At 40.6% G+C, this 16,933-nt stretch overlaps 1 protein-coding gene across 8 annotated transcripts in view; it reads right to left on the bottom strand.

Annotated features, from left to right (window-relative positions):
- The window catches only part of RTN4 (reticulon 4), a 69,082-nt gene that overhangs the window by 8,446 nt on the left and 43,703 nt on the right, over positions 1-16,933 (bottom strand). For 7 of the 8 annotated variants that reach the window (XM_078382349.1, XM_072987381.2, XM_072987389.2 and 4 more), the window contains 2 exons: positions 8,810-9,017; positions 5,161-5,299 (listed from right to left, as the gene is read on the bottom strand). In XM_078382349.1, the coding sequence (XP_078238475.1) occupies positions 5,161-5,299; positions 8,810-9,017 (347 nt within the window). Of the gene's footprint in view, positions 1-5,160; positions 5,300-8,809; positions 9,018-12,583; positions 14,184-16,933 lie in introns of those variants that run through there. The other variant, XM_020808515.3, reaches the window with a different exon arrangement.

Genomic DNA, 16,933 nt, shown 5'->3' with positions numbered 1-16,933 from the left:
TTAATAAATATAAGTGGGAAAAAGAGACACACTACCAGTTTATCATAGTCTGCACCAGAACTTCATAAAAACTGTAATATGATTAATTCCTCCACCTCATCAGCCTACAGGCTCAGCAAGCAGCCCTCTTGCTCCTCACAATACCGTGAAGCCAAGACTAGTTGCTATATTAACTCCAGCAGAGTGAGTCATCACAGCACTGATGGGAGCCCCTGCCCTATGAATAACTTCACAAGGCTTCTCTGATGACATCTTGTTGATTAGCCCAGAGGGGAACAGATTTCAGGTTTGGAGGATCAACTTTGCAATGGGGCAGGTATCAATGGGAACCCTAACCAGATGCAAGATAGTGACATCAAAGGACTTTGGATGCACTCCCAGTGAAGGCCCAAGTTATTTCTGAATCACAAACTCAGCCTGTTGATTTAAATGGAAAGTGGACTGCCTCCATACCTTGCTGGTGAGCTTCAACAAGCATCCTGCTTGCCACTATGAAAACAGGATGCTGGCTATATAAATTTTTAGTAAGATTATAAGGAATTTTTGAAAAATGTTCGGAGGCCTTTCATTTGTATCAGAGCACTGCACAATTTATAAATTATAAATGTCAGCAAAATATAAATAAAATTCAAACAAACTAAAGATTAAAATGTTTAAACTATTTTTGACCAGAGGTTCTTGGGCTACAAGCCCTGTATGGCAGAAAGTCTAACCCACACCAACTTCCAGACTCCTTCACAGAAGGTATTTGTTTGTATATGCTGCAGGTTTAGAATAGATCACTGGGATATTTAAAAACGTTATACTGTCAAAATATATATAGAAGAATAAGAGAAGACAATGACTTATTTTTCACTTGAAACATATCAGCAGACTATAGAGTCTGGGAGTTGGGAACCCCAAACTCAAGAACCATCAATTAGTAACTGCAGCCACATACAATGGTGCCTCGCTTAACAGTGATAATCCATTTCAGGAAAATCGCCGTTAAGCAAAAACATCGTAAAGCAGGGAAAAAACACACATAGAAACACATTGAAACCCCTTCAATGCGTTCCAATGGGGTCAAAACTCACTGTCCAGCGAAGATCCTCCATAGGGCGGCCATTTTAGCTGCCTGTCTTGTGAGGAATCCATCCCAGAAAACAGCAGGGAGCCATTTTGTTTACCCGGTGGCCATTTTGAAACCGCCGATCAGCTGTTTTAAAATCGTCATTTTGCGAAGAATCAGTTCCCGAAGCAGGGAACTGATCACTGCAAAACGAAAAAAACCCATCTAGACCATTGTTTTGCGATCACAATTGCGATCGCAAAAAGATTGTCGTAATGCAGTTTTGTCATAATGCGGGGCAATCGTAAAGCAAGACACCACTGTAGAGTCAATACAGCACGCGTAACAGCATCATCACCATCAGTCATTCAGTCATTAAGCAAGTGTGCCAGGCAGTAGCTTAGGCTTTCTGATAAGCACACAGTTGATCCTTCTGCTCTGCTGAAGCCAAGGCTATTGAAGACTGCCAGAGGAGTGCATGCAGCAACGCTGCGTCCATTTGCTCAGATCATCACCAACCTCACCTCTCCATCAGAACACTAAATGAGTGAAAGGTTATTTAAAGCACTTTGAAGGGCCATTTCTGTCACTGGGAAACTGCGGCCATACAGCCCCTACAGTCTTGGTAGCTGCAAGCAGTTCTCTGCAGTGTCCCTTTTCGGATGCTGCCGAACTGAAGTAGCTGCAGTATTATTTTGTTGAAGGAGCAAAATTCTCACGATTTCCATATTCTGACCTTCCTTCTCCCTTATCTATGTGGTTGTTGCGTGCTGTCAAGTTGGAAACAGCTTATAGAGATCCTAACAGGGCTTTCAAGGCAAGTGAGATATTTAAGGAGTGGTTTTACCAGTTCCACACACCCCAGTGAGTTTTCCATGGCTGAGCGAGGAGTCGAAGCCTGGTGTGCAGAGTCCTACTCTATCCACTACACCACACTGGGCCATTTTTTTTCCTGGGTGGGAGCTTGCCTCTGTTATGTACATGTTTTCTTCTGGCGAGACCCTCTGCCCTTTTTTGGATATGTGTGGCTCTATTCCAAGCTCTTCTAAAGTTCAACTAGGCAATTGGGCCACCATTGCATCCATGCTGGAAATGAGGAAAAGAGCGCAACCTTTCCTCAGAGCTGCACGGGGCTCCTAAAGTGCTTTGATGGTTGATGTAGGTTTTTCCGGCTGTTTGGCCATGTTCTGGAGGTTTTTCTTCCTAACAGTGCGCCAGTCTCTGTGGCCGGCATCTTCAGAGGACAGGAATTAGAACTTCTTTCTGTGTTCTGACTCTTGTCCTCTGAAGACGCTGGCCACAGAGAGACTGGCAAAACATTAGGAAGAAAAATCTCCAGAACACCTCCAAACAGCCTGAAAAACCTACAACAACCATCAGATCCTGGCCATGAAAGCCTTTGAGAATACATTGCTTGGAATTCCCCCAAAGCTTCATTTAACTTTGGAGTCTAGGCAAAGGGAAGTTGGATGCACAAATTCTGGATGGCTACCAAAATGAACCCACATATGCATGCCTCACCCCTGCTGTGAAGGTTACTGAATAAAAGAACGCTCAACAGTGTGTTGCACTGTAATCATTTCGGAGGAATGTTTTAAAACCAAGTATCCATTCCTTCAAGAGATTATCATCGAGATTTTGTAGTAATAAACCAACTGGCTCGATTCAACCGACAGACAAGTGGTTGAGCCCAAGTTCTCGTTCTGACTGTCAATCAGTGTCTAGATTGTATCCCTCACTTCAGACTACCAATGAGGAAAACACTAAAAGTACATTACCTATGACACATCTATACACACCAGAGTACCTGTCCAGCTGATGGCAGAAGAAGTATTCTACAGTTCAGTGCTCTGCCTCCTCCAGCAAGCACCCGCTCAGAGGAAGTGCCTGGAGGAGGTGGAGCAGGGAAGTTGGGAACTGCTTCTGAGTGGGTGCCCATCAGAGGGGACAGGGAAGCAAACCATGGAAAATTTGTTTGGGCACTGGCTAAAGTGGTGGTATGTGCCCATCTCTAACACACACCTGTGCTTGTACAGTGGTACCTCGCATTGCGACGTTAATTAATTCTGCAAAAATCGCTGCAGAACGAAAACGTCGCAATGCAAAATAAAAAAGCCCATAGAAACGCATTAAAACGCGATTAATTCATTCCTATGGGTTTAAAACTCACCATTCAGCAAAGATCCTCCATAGCGCGGCCATTTCTGGTGCCTCTTAAGCAAGGAATCCGTCCCAGAAAACAGCGGGCGGCCATGTTTTTTCCCAGCAGCCATTTTGAAACCGCCGATCAGCTGGCCGAAAATGGTCGCTTTGCGATGATCGGTCATCGCAAAGCGAAATTCCCCCATAGGGAACATCGCAAAGCGATCGCTTTTGCGATCACAAAAAATGCATCACAAAGCGATTTTGTCGCTAAACGGAGCGATCGCTATGCGAGGCACCACTGTACTCGTAAAAAAACCAGTAGGACATATTCTAGCTTAAAATCTTCCAAACAGACTCAGACACAAATTTGCCACCTTACTGAAAATTAGACCATATTTAGACTGATACAGTTTTCAAAGTACTTCAAGTCCACATACCAATATGAGATGTTTTATTGGACCCAAATATGTGACTTTATCAAAACAGAATTTTTGCTCTCGTGTTATACTTCAGCTTCCCAAGACACAATCCTCAGAATTTTAAACCTTCCAATAGTTAAAATCAACAGACCATTATAAAATAATTTGCTGATAGTTCTAGTACACCAAATGAAAAGTGAAAATATTTAATAGTCTAAGCCCAATTTCTTTTAGTGCAAACGGGACTGCTCTAGCAACTGAGGAAGAAAGCACAGAGGCTTTCTGTTTCTGTTTCAGAAGCACTTTCTACGTGCTCCAACCTGCACAGTTATGTAAGTGCTCTGAAGCATTTTAGATCACCACAGTGATATTCTACAAGCTAGAGAAGCATTTGGGAAAACAAGAAGCGTTTACTGGGAGAAAAAAGTAACTTTTCCATAGCAGAGAATATTTTATTTTGTTTTATTTGCTATGTCCTTCTAAGTTGTGTACAATGGACCTCTATTTAAATTTATTCAATGTTAATAAGACATGAGAACATGCATGCACCAGGAAAGCATTCATTCATCGTAATCAGTAAAGATGAATCAATGCCAGTTTCTGCAATTATAACCAAAAGAGTTGAAGACATTTTCCCCACACATACATTTCACCACCACAATACCTTACTGTTTGAGAACATATGTTACACAACAGTTTGAACAAATCTCATACAAATAAAAATAATTCACTGAGAGAAGAAAAAGCATCTTACTACCAGATATACATCCATAGGCACACTAATGAGGCTACACATGTATTGCATCCATGCATATTAGTAGAGATATACATGGACTGCCCGTTTGTTTGCCAGCTGAACAAGTGTCTAAAGCCCCGCCTCTTCCAAGTGGTGCCTCTGAAGTGCCAAACACCTGTTTGCCCAATGAATGAACTAACACAAACTGCTGAACCAGCAGTTTGCACCCACCTCTATAAACGAGTTCAGATCATGCAGTTGATTACCAGGCTGTATGTGAGACACATGAACAACACAGAACAATAGAACTGAGAGCCAAAAAAGAGAACTCTCTTGCCCTCATTCGCTATCTCTTGGGTTTGCACACATGTAGTTTGTACTACATACTGATAATAACAACCTTACTGTGTAGCTGCTACTAGTGGTACCATCTTTGCTTAACCAACAGCCAAAAGCACACCACTCCTCTGCTACAACTTTCAAGCATATATGCTTAGATGTAATTACTGTATTTTTCTGTGTATAACATACTTTTATCTAAAATCTTTAGAAAAAAATTGAGGGTCGTCTTATACACAGAAGGGGGAAGGGATCAAAGCGCTGATGGGCCGCAGCCCTTTGACCATGCAGCCCTTTCACGGCTGCTTTAACCCTCCATTTCCTAAGCCCCAAATGGAGGGGTAAAGCACCAATAAAATTTTATTATTTGGGGATGGAAAAGTGGGGGTCATCTTATACACTGGGTTGTCTTATACACGGACAAATAAATACAATATATACTCTGGAAATGGGGAAAGGAGGTCTCCTACCTTTAGCGAATCCACCAGGTCATCCACTAGGAAAAGGCGCCTGAGCTCTTTAACTGTGCTGTTGAAGTGGCCAAGCACAACGTTGCTGTATTTTTGGACAAGCTCCTCGGAAACAGCAACATCTTTATCCAAGTAAGTCCTGGTAGGGGAAAAGCGCCGTTCATGAGAAAGTGCTTGGCAGCCAGAGCTTTTTAAGCTCTCCAAATTCTCATTCAGAGCACAACAGAAACAACAGGAAAGGAGACCATACCCAAGAATAATACAGATGGACAGCTTGGGGTATTCTCTCAATGATGCACTGCTAGTAAACTGCTGTGCTTAAAAGCTTATTCTTTTCTTTTTCTAAGACCTGGCATGATTACTTGACTGAACAGCAATTAAATGGTGGAAACAAGCTCTGACCACATAAAGCAGACTAGCAAAGGGCAAGCAAACAACACTATGCCCTTTCAACCTTAGGAGGAGGACTTGGCAATTTAAACCAAATGCCTTTCAAGCTAGATTCTGAAGGCATTCTACCTGCCTCCTTCAAATGTACTTCTGTAATGAAATGTCTAGTTGTCATGATCTGTTCCCTTTTATTCTATTATCTCCTGCTTCTAGAAACTGAGCGAATCTACCTTCCACAATCTTAGCAGGCTTCAAGGCTCTGCGTTCTTTCCTCTAAGCACTGAATTGGTTGAACTCAAATTGGAGCTGGTAAACATGAAGACAACTCATGAAAAAGACATGAACCGCCGATACAAATGGTTCATGCCAGTTTGTTTAGTAGCCATACAGGTGTTCAGTGTTTCCCAGCCCCACCTCGACCAGCAGGCACCCACTCAGAGGCAGCCCCCGGTTTCTAGTTTCAAGAAAAGTAACAGAAAGTGGTTTTTTTCCTTCTACATTCTTCACCTAAAAAAAAAAAAAGCTGATTCTTCATTTTTAAACAAGGATGCTAGATGTTCCTTCTTAAGATTCATCTTGAGATTCATTTTTTTAAAAAGAGGTTATATTATATAATTTGCAGCATTAGGACAGTCCTTAAGTAATATCTGAAATATTTAACATCTGAAAATATTCAATGTTAATATTTTAGATATTACTTCAGTAAGGTGAAACAAGTAAAAATGCAAAAAGCAGATTTTTTTTCATCTTAATGTGTGATTTTTTTAAGAGATCCAAAATTTCGGCAAATGTTGCATGGCACACCCCTCGCATGTTATAAAAGTCATTGGATGCTGTGGCCTTCTAAATGTTTCTGCCCTAGAACTCTCTTCAATCCTAGTCAGCAGGGCCAATAGTGAGGGATTATGGAAACTTTAACCCCAAATCATCTGGAAGGGAAACATGATAATAAGGAATGAAAATGTTGTATTACCAGATTCGATTGCTGACAGAAAAATGGGAGCTGGGGCCTAATATTAGATGCTCAAATATTAGTTCTACTCAAAAGCAATGATTCCTAAACTCAGATTTCCAGATCTTGCTGGAATTAAATAAATAAAGAAACAAACAAACAAACCTCAACTCCCTAGAACTCCCAATGATGCACTAGTATACCTCCCACAGACTACCTGAAATTTCTGCTGTCGAGAGCATCAATTAAAAACACAGTCGGTGGCTAAGTTTTTATTCTCATTTTTAAGAATTCGTAAAATGTTATACTAAGACAACCACATGACTCAAGTTTTATACTGCTGATATGTTCTAACAATTTACTTCTTCTGTATATCGTATATAATGTTTTTATCTTTGTATTATCGGGTCTATGACCATATAATAATAAAATGAAGCAAACAATTAACTATCCCAGTGTTAGGCTTAGTGAGGATTTCTAGTTATAACTCCCAAACAAGCCAAGAATCGCAAGCTTACATCAAACCTAAGCTTCAGATTCCAGCTTGCTAAGGTAGCAAAAAACAAGAAGTTGAAGTCACCAAGCACTTTTCTTTCTAGCGAGCTTCCCATTACTGTTAGAACCAGTAGGAGCACTGGGGGAACATGAAATTACCATGCTGTTTATGAATAATGAACCAAGACTCTCTGATATTCTGACTTTCCATTTTGGGAAATCATGGTCAGCATCTACAAAACTACTGAATGCCAGTCAGATTTTTTTGGACTCCTAATCTCAAAATTCTCCAGGAATTACCCTGGCAAAATTCTGGGAATTCCAACCCAGAGACCCACACCTACAGACACTTACATTACACTCAAAGGGCCTCCATGTCTGTCTTCAGCCTATAGTTAATGTACCAAAACTGAAGCTCCAACAGTGTCTTGTGAGCAACGTAGTTCTTTGGGAAGCATTCTCTTTAGAGCCTAATGGGCAATGAGACTACAACTTCCAGAGAGCACTGCGGCAGCTTCTATTCTTGTCTATTAAGTACAGGAAGTAGGCCCAGGACAGATACAGAGGCTCTAAGACAGTCTCTGCTCCAGGTGAGTGAAATACAGGGACCTGGAAATGGGTTTGTGGGCTGGAACTCCAGAAAAAAAAATCTGAATGGCACATTCTGACAGCAACTCTTAGAAGAGTGAAAAGAAAGGAACAGAGAAGGAAGTGTCCTCAAGGGGTAGCCAAAATGGGTGAAAAAAGAGACCTAGGGCTTCTTTCTTGTCACTTACATAGCTCTTGTTAGGAACAATGTGAACATTTAAGAAAGCATGAAATATTATTTCCGGAAGAAGAGCTATAGCTCCACATTAAGAATACTTCTCCAGAAGCTTACATCTGAGAAAATACATCTAGACTCAACCTTAGAAGGAAGCTACCACTTTTATTTCAACAGCTGCCTTTTTTTAATAATATAATTTTAATAAAAATATATATTTTAATAATATAATTAATCAAGGAGGGACAATGAGACTAAACTGCACATTATCAAAACATTTGAATTTCCCTCATAATATTCAGGAATTAGAAGACGTTTGTTTACATCTGGATTGCCATCCCATTAATCTCCCCAAAGGAGCAAAAGAGTCAAGTGTGACCTACACGGCAACTAGAATTTAGGACAAAATTAGGCCTAACACAACTGCACACTAGATTTTGAGGAATGAGTAGAAGGGAACACACATAATGAACATAGAAAAGCAGCTCTAGTCAGGCTGTGCAAAAAGGATGCTTGAAACATCTGGATGTGTGTAGCAGTGAAACAGAAACCTTGCACCTGTAACAGTCTACGCAAGAGTAATGGGCAGGTAATGCACAGGCATCGCCCAACTGGAAGTTCTTACAGAAGCTGACATTGCTACACAGAGCCACGGATACACAGCTGCTGAAGGTGCCCTTCTGCAGTAGCTCTATTCCCTATAACACACAATTGCTAAATTACTGTGACCACAAGCCTAACATCTGCTTGGACACATTCAGTTTTTGCACTTTGCTGCTCTGTGCAAGTCCACCTACATCTTTCCCTTCAATGCAATCCACATTTTATCCCTTACCAAGCGCTTCGTGTTATATTTAATCTGATTACAGACAGACTGTGCCAGCATTTCAAAACAAGGACTAGCCACGAAATAGAGCCTATAATCCAAGATGGCCGTCTGCCTTTTCAAAACCCTCCTGTCTTAACAATAAAAACTGAGACAACCTCACACCCCCTCCCCTCGGCAACAAAGAGTATTGTTGAGCTGTAGGAAAAGAATGCTTGCTTACCTGAACGGGTGACCCTCATCAGACTTTTGGACTGCTTGGATAACTCCCTTGTATATCCTAAAACTGATGGTCACTGATAGGAGAGCCAAGGCAATATAAGCAACCACACTCACGATACTGAACACGGTTAAAGAAAGCAGCAGGAACAAGCTGGCTCCAAATACCACACCCGTCTTCTTAACGTCTCGCCAGTAAAGGAGGTCAACAACTAGAGAGATTCAAAGGAGAGGCAATTAGAAAGCATCAACTGCAATACTGACACAAACCAGTATAACCTGGTTTTTGTGCACACAGCACACAAAATTGCCTGGCTACACACATACCTTCACAAACCTTAACCACAACACACATGCATAGAGAAATATATATGCATGCTTGAACCCTACCCATGCATGGAATTTTGGACCCTACTCATGCATCTTCCATGAGAACTTTATCACACACAAAATTACTAGACAAATATAGTTTGTTTGAGGTCAGTGTGAAAACATCTCAATCATATTTCCTTATGTATCACTGTGATAACAGATCACCCAAGCAGAAACTTCAGCCCTAAGGAAGTTTGCCACCTGCCACAGAGATAACTACTTACTCACCTACACCATTCAAGAAGGAAAATGAGTGTTGTAAGGGAGCAACAGGAGAAACATGTTTTGGTTATAGGATTGCAAACAGGATGTGTTTTGGTGCAGTCATAGAACTGTAAGCTTTCTCTTTATGATCTGAAGAAAGCAACGTGTGCGCAGGGCCCTGGGATGTCTGGGCAACCAGAGTAAGCACTCTGATACACAGAATCATACAGTGGTGCCTCGCTTAACGATTGCCTCGTTAAATGATGAAACCGCTATATGATGACTGTGTAAAATGGCTCCCCGCTGTATTTTTTGATGGATTCCTCGCTTTACAGGCACCGAAAATGGCTGCCCCTATGGAGGATCTTCACTGGATGGTGAGTTATTCAGCCCATTGGACTACGCCCATTTTCAATGCGTTTCAATGGGATTTTTTATTTCGCTTAACGAGGATTTCTCTGGAATGGATTATCCTCGTTAAGCGAGGCACCACTGTAGCAAAGTGAAGTTGGAAGGGGCCTACAAGGCCATCAAGTCCAACCCCCTGCTCAATTTTTGAGAATTCCAAAAAAAGGCCAAGACTGATTTTATGTTCTCACTAGCAAAGCAGGTTTATATCAAGGTCAAAACAGAATGAATGTTTTCCAACTAGTCTTATCTAACAGGCCGTTAGTGACCACACCCTTCTATAAAATATGGTCCATGGATCAGAGTACGTGATTTGTACATAGGGAAACCCTAGTTCTAACTTACAAATTCACATCCCAAACGTCACATCAAGGTGTAAATAAAAGCTTGGAAGGGAAAGATTACAGTATATTCCCAGCTAGTTATGATGATATTTGCAGTGTCTCTTTTCTGTCTAACATACCTCGTTAATCAGGTTGCTCTAGGGTGAGCAAACAATTCTCACTTTTGAGAAATAGGCCACAACACAATCGATACAACTACATTTGCTAAGTCACATTAGGTCCATTTAATACTACCTTTTCAAATTATTTTCAAGAAAAACTTACATCCTTTAATTGTATTCCTGCATTGAGCAGGGGGTTGAACTTGATAGCCTTGTAAGCCCCTTCCAATTTCACTTTTCTATGATTCTAAGATGAGCAAAGGGCAACACTCCAGATGTTTCTAATCTGCATTTTCCTTCTATCTTAGGCCAATGGTAAAGGATATTGGGAGTTGTGGACCAACAATATTTGGACTACGCCCAACCTTGCATGATTGATCTCCACTGCAACAAGACACGGCAAAGTTCAACGAGCTCAAAGCATGGAATACTGATAATATATGGAGTACGTATGAAAGGGACTATATTCAAGAATAACATAGCAAGGGTGGGTATCAATTATATTTTGAAACCATGTTCCTTGACTAAAAAGTATCTGCGCTATTCTAATCAAACCTAACAGAAGGTAAAGAACAGGTCACATCTCCAAACCATTACATAATGGAAAAATCCTGAATACTGAAGTAAGAGATTCAAATTATACAATAAAAATGTGTCATGCTGAAAATACACAGCTACAGTATATTTAAAATGTTTTCACTCATCATTTGTCCATCTAAAATGACTGACCTAATCTATTAAATAATTTAAAAACCAATGAAAATAAAATAAGCATATAACACAGACGCAGACTAAGTGGTCGTCAGCTTTTAGTGTAGGGTTTCTTCCCAGCTATGAATGCATCTGTGTCAAAGGGTCTTTCAAAAACAGATGACTCCATTATGGCTGGTGATTTGGTGAAGTGGGAAACAAATGGGCCAATAATTGCATGGAACAGGAGCCACTTTCACTACACATATGCTTTCAGCCTTCAAGATTAATTAGAATATAAAAAACAGCCTTAGAGAATCAATTTAAAACATACCTGGTTAACAGGTTCTTGGGGGGACAATACAGGGGGAGTAATCAATACATGCAAAGCCTTATCACAAACACACAGCTTCACATTGGCTCAGAAAAAAGAGTAAATCTTGCATGTTTTCTGTCATGGCCTCCTTTACCTATCCCTGTAGCCTAAAATACAAATCACCAAATATAAGCAAGCTATAGATTACTTCATACAATGTCTTTGCACACATACACACTTGCATATACAGTGGTGCCTCGCTTAGCGATCACTCCGTTGAACGACAAAATCGCTTAGCGACGCTGTTTTTGCGATCGCTTTGCGATGTTTCCTATGGGGAAAATTCGCTTTGCGATGATTGCGGGGAAGCGATCATTGCAAAGCCCCCATTTTCGGCCAGCTGATCGGCTGTTCCAAAATGGCTGCCTGGGGGAAAAAATGGCTGCCCGCTGTTTTGCCTCGCTTTAGAGGCACCGAAAATGGCCACCGCAATGGAGGATTTTCGCATAAGGTTAGTTTTAAGCCCATAGGAACGCATAAAACACGTTGTAACGCGTTTCTATGGGCTTTTTAAAATCACTTAGCGATGTTATCGCTTTGCAGCGATTTTTGCTGCATGGATTAACATCGCTAAGCGAGGCACCACTGTACTATGCCTAAGAGAACTGAGAACTTTGTTTCTTCTTTTACTCAAGGTCAACAACTGTAAGGAAATTCTTTTGGAATTTATAAGTAGCATAAACATTGATTAATGGAAGAAACCTTACTGTAGAACAAAATAGTGTACTGCACTGTTCAATGCAAACGTATACACACAGAGAGCCAGAAATGGACAGAGAGAGGCTTATAGTATTCTAAGCAACATCCATCTTGAGGCAAATGTATTTTATGTACAAAATATGTGAACCATGATTTCTGCCTTTCAAACGAACAACACACACACAAAAACCCGGGCTACTCTGAAGCAAATGCTGCTGACTACATTTGGTAGTCAAGGACCGTAGCTTAGTTTATCTAAAAATAGTACTGCCAGTATCAAGCCTTACATACATACATGGCTCATCCAATTACAGTTTTTCCTTTGCTTTTAAAGCAACTGTCTCTGTAAGACAGACCTCTGAAACCTCCCTATTAAGATCCCTGTGGTTTCTATTTTTTTTAAATGAATCTACAGTTTCATCTGCAGCTGCTGCACCAAAAGGAGGATTTTGTATCTCGCTCAAACATTCTCCCCCATCTGAAAAGGAAGGAACGCTCCACCCCGTGATATCTGGTTGGAGAGCAAAAACAGAAAACGTCTGAAGGTTGCATACAACTCCCATCACGTAAGGCCACCCACTCACCACTTCTGGCATCCATCTTGCCTGCATGCCCTTGGATCTTGCACAGATGACGATCAAACCTTTCCCCTTCCAGCTAGGGCACTCAGAGGTCATCTGACACATACAACTGCCTGCTGCCCCAATTACATGGTGAAGAAACTCCCAGGCTACCACAGAATATTTTTAAGCCATCATCTATCCAATGGCTGTTTCCTGTGTAATTCCTTGGAACATATGGTTGTTTCTATACACATGATTTGTGGAGGTGGGGAGGGGGAAGAAGAAAAGAGCACTAGTGGTCAGCTAGCATTTCATTTAGAAGTAGGTCTGACACAGAAAGGTATATTTTAAGGGGAAACAGATGCTCATAATGCTCCTCTTGCACAAAACAGGAAAAAAAGTTGCAAAGATTTTGGTTAGGGCTGGAATTAAAGCATTGTACCTACACTCATTCAATAATTACATAAACATGAGTGTGGAAATCCTTGATGAAACTTTGTGTGTCCCACACAAAGCACCTGTAGCTTTTCAATATTCTTGGGACATATTTATCTGAAAATAAAAAGTACAGTAGAATTAACCTACTTTTATTTGCAGATAATTCCAAGTGATTGTTGTGGTATGGCAAACTAACATTTTACTCTTTTTTTGGAAGGGTCTTTAGGATTTTTTTAAAAGCTAGCTTGGAGAGGATGTTTGTATCTGTTTTTAAAGATGTTCAAAATCATTTTTTTAACATTCTGAATTGTAAATTACTTTCAGGTCTCTGCTGGAAAGGAGATAAGCAAGTTCTTTAAGTAAATCGATAACAAAGGTAATCTTAAATTTGTTTTAAGATGTTTTTAATAGTTTTACGTAATTGTTTTTAAACAAACATAAGTTTCATTGTTTATTGCATTTTTATCTGGTTTATTTTTTGACAATTCATGAGCCACTCTGGACCCTGTAATTAACAAAGAAATAAAATACTGTAAAATGTTTATATTAACCATTGACTTCTTATCTCAGCTATAGTTTTTATGTATTTTTTTCAAAATAGCATATCATGACAAGCGAAAGTGGCAAAAAATGTGAAAACTAAACCATAACTGCCTTCACCAGCAGCATGCAGAGACCCAGAAGTCTCCCATTTTACGATTTCTAAAGTGCCACAAAAACATCTGCTTCTGAGACTGTTCATCTTCAGACTACAGACAGGGGCTCCCACAGTGTGGATAATTCTCCAATTTTTAAAAGTAAAAACACTTCAGTAGAATGGCACGGAGAAATGTTCTGTTTGTCATGTGAGGATCCTTTCTCCATGTTGCACTAGACTTACATTTTACTTCCAGGAGCCCCCACCTGCAGTGAAAAGTGGTACAGCCTTTCCACAATTAGTGCAGCTGCTTAAAGATCATATTTAAGCAATTCAAAGCAGAATAATTCATTCCATCACTCAAGCCCTTATGTTTGAGGAACAAGATTCTATCACCAGAACTGGAAAGCATTTTATCCTTTTGCAGTTTTATTTAAAGGTCCAGACTTCAAGCACAGTGGACCCTCTACTTACAGAATTAAACCGTATTGGAACGGTGGCTGCAGGTCGAAAAGTCTGTCGGTTGAGTCTCCATTGACCTACAATGCATTGAAAACCGATTAATCGCGTAACCAGCTGTTTTTGTTCCATTTTTGTTCCATTTTTGTTTTTCTCTGGTCTGTAGGTCGATTCTCTGGCTGCAAGTCGAACCTAAATTTTGCAGCCAGAGAAGTCTGTAACTCGAAAAGTCTGTAAATCGAGCCGTCTGTAAGTCGAGGGTCCACTGTAGCTAAGAAGCACCTTGTCAGATTAGGCAGGGGCTCTATGTAGCATCCACATTTTGTGACAGACAGGGTTGTAGAGTGGGGGCAAGGACAGCAAATTCTGTGCTAAAAGGAAAACAATCTCTCCTGCAGACCTTCTCTTCAAACACTTTTCTGGCTTGGATTCCAGAACTAGAAGGGGTCTACATAGTCGTTAAGTCGTGTCCAACTCTTCGTGACCCCGTGGACCAGAACACGCCAAGCCCTCCTGTTTTCCACTGCCTTCCCGAGGGTCTACAGTTGTCCTCCAATACAAGTCCCTTGCTTTTCTTGGGGCTGAACGTAGAGCTGTTTTCTACGTGGTCTTACAGAAATATAAAGAGGCCGCTTTGAGTCATATTAGAGAAGAGCTGATCAGTATCTAGGCTCTCTTTAGCAATCGCTATGCCTGGGGTTGGGGGAATTTGCTTCAATCATGGCCTACCTTTCCCAGCACAAAGATAACTGCACCCAAATCCATAACCGATCACAAGCACTCTTGGATTCGATTATCAACAGCGCCTGTTCCAGGTGTTACGATGCTAAGCTGGCCTTGCTAGACTACCTCCTTAGCTACACCTCTCACACAAGAAAATCCAAATCAATGGTCCATTTAGCTGAGCAACTGTTTCCTCTAAGAGGCAGTGGTTTTTCAACATTTTGGATCTGAATCTTTAGCAGCCTCACCTGGGCAGGTTCAGTGACTGCAAACCAGTGTAAGTGACTGCAAAGCAGTGCAAACCAGAGTAAGTCACAAAATGTCTTGAGAGTCAGATTACGTTCTGATCTTCCTCCATTGCAGCTGAGAACAAAACATGCAACTTGGAGAAGCAGCAGACATTTCCACCATTGTGTCTTTCTTAATTCCGAAGCAGTAAACTCTTACCCACAAGATGTTGAAAAAATAACATAGGGTAAAAACATCTATGACTACCACCAAGCTAGCATGTGACTGTGGTAGCTCATATGATCTGTCTGCCAAACTAGGCAAATCACTATCTTTTGATAAAGCATAGCAATTTCCATTGTGTACTAGGAGCCGGAGCTGATATAACTATATGTACTGGAGCGCCAGGGGTCAGGAATTTGAATTCCCATTCTGCCTTCTGGAAGGGGGGGGGCAGGTAAATGAGTGTATGGCTGATGAGATGCTGTGCCCAGCCTTGGACAAGTTGCATAATTTTATAGAGCACCACCAGAAAAAGGGGTTGGTGAGCTACTTCTAAGTGCTTCATAGAAGGGAGGGCCACCATAAATTGGAATCAAGTTGTTGTTGGAAAATTATTATTAATTAGCAAGAGGCGCTGATAGAAAGGCCTTGTTATGCCAACACTCTTGCACACAACAGAAAAATGTATAAACCTAACAGTTAAACGTTGCTGTAGGAAAGATGGGCAAACTATTGTAAACTGCATATATATCATACAAATTAGTTCTGGAGTGTATGTAGTATAATTAGTCTGAGAGAAACCTGACAAAGTGCCATCAGGAAATTACTGAGCTCTCTCACACACACAAAAAGTGGGGGGTTGGCTGAGAGAAGAGAATGCAGGTAAACAATAAACAATGACAACCCATCTTTTAATGACAAAGAAACCTGACCAATGTAACACTGCTTCTTAACAGTGTTTACGTGTATGTTCTTATATTAAATAAAGTACCAATAGTGTTTCTAAACATGCACAATTATACACAGCTTTCACCTCATCTTCCAAATACAAAACTAACTTTATATGCTCATACAATATGTATGCTCATATAATTAGTATATGTTTTTTAACTTGTTTTAACTGATGTAAGCCGCCCCGAGTAGACGTTGTCTAGAGGGGCGGGGTAAAAATCAAATCAAATAAATAAATAAATAAATAAACAAACAAACAAACAAATAAATAAAATACACAGGAAAAGTGGGTTTTGAAAAAAGTCTCAAATACAATAAGAAAAAAAGTTGGATAGCTCAGTGGGTTAGGTTATCTGGCTGTGGAGCCAGAGGTTGGGAGTACGATTCTTAACTGTATCTCTTTGACAGGGGCTGAACTCAATCCATAGGATCCCTTCCAGCTCTGCACTTCTATGATGATGGTGATGATAACAGATATGCATACAGATAATATGCAGTAGACACCCTTAAAGACAAGATGAAATGTAGCCCTCGAATAATATGACTCTTACAATGATTTATAGGGATAGAGAACTAATCATTGATTGTCTTTCTAGATGTGCCTTGTAAGGGAAAGCCACAGGGATAGAAAGCCTTCAGGGAATGTGTTGGCTGTGCAACACACAGACCTATGAAGCCAAACATTATATATAATACAGCTCAAAACCACTAAACTACCTTGCACTGTCACTGGAAATAGCTCTGCAATATTTCAGAGAAACATTTCCACCCCAATACCAAAGATTCGACTTTAAAAGCAAAACATGGAAATATTGGCAACCTGGAACTCTATACTGGCTTGGTATTATGGGAACTGTAGTCCAGTAACTTCTGGAGAACCACATTTCCCATTCCTATATAAATGGGTCTCCAACCAAAGGCTAACAGCAATT

Source organism: Pogona vitticeps, chromosome 1 (genome assembly GCF_051106095.1).
Source record: "Pogona vitticeps strain Pit_001003342236 chromosome 1, PviZW2.1, whole genome shotgun sequence".
NCBI lineage: Eukaryota > Metazoa > Chordata > Lepidosauria > Squamata > Agamidae > Pogona > Pogona vitticeps.
The sequence above is the reverse complement of the archived record's forward strand: the minus strand, read 5'-3'. Positions and strand labels throughout refer to the sequence as shown.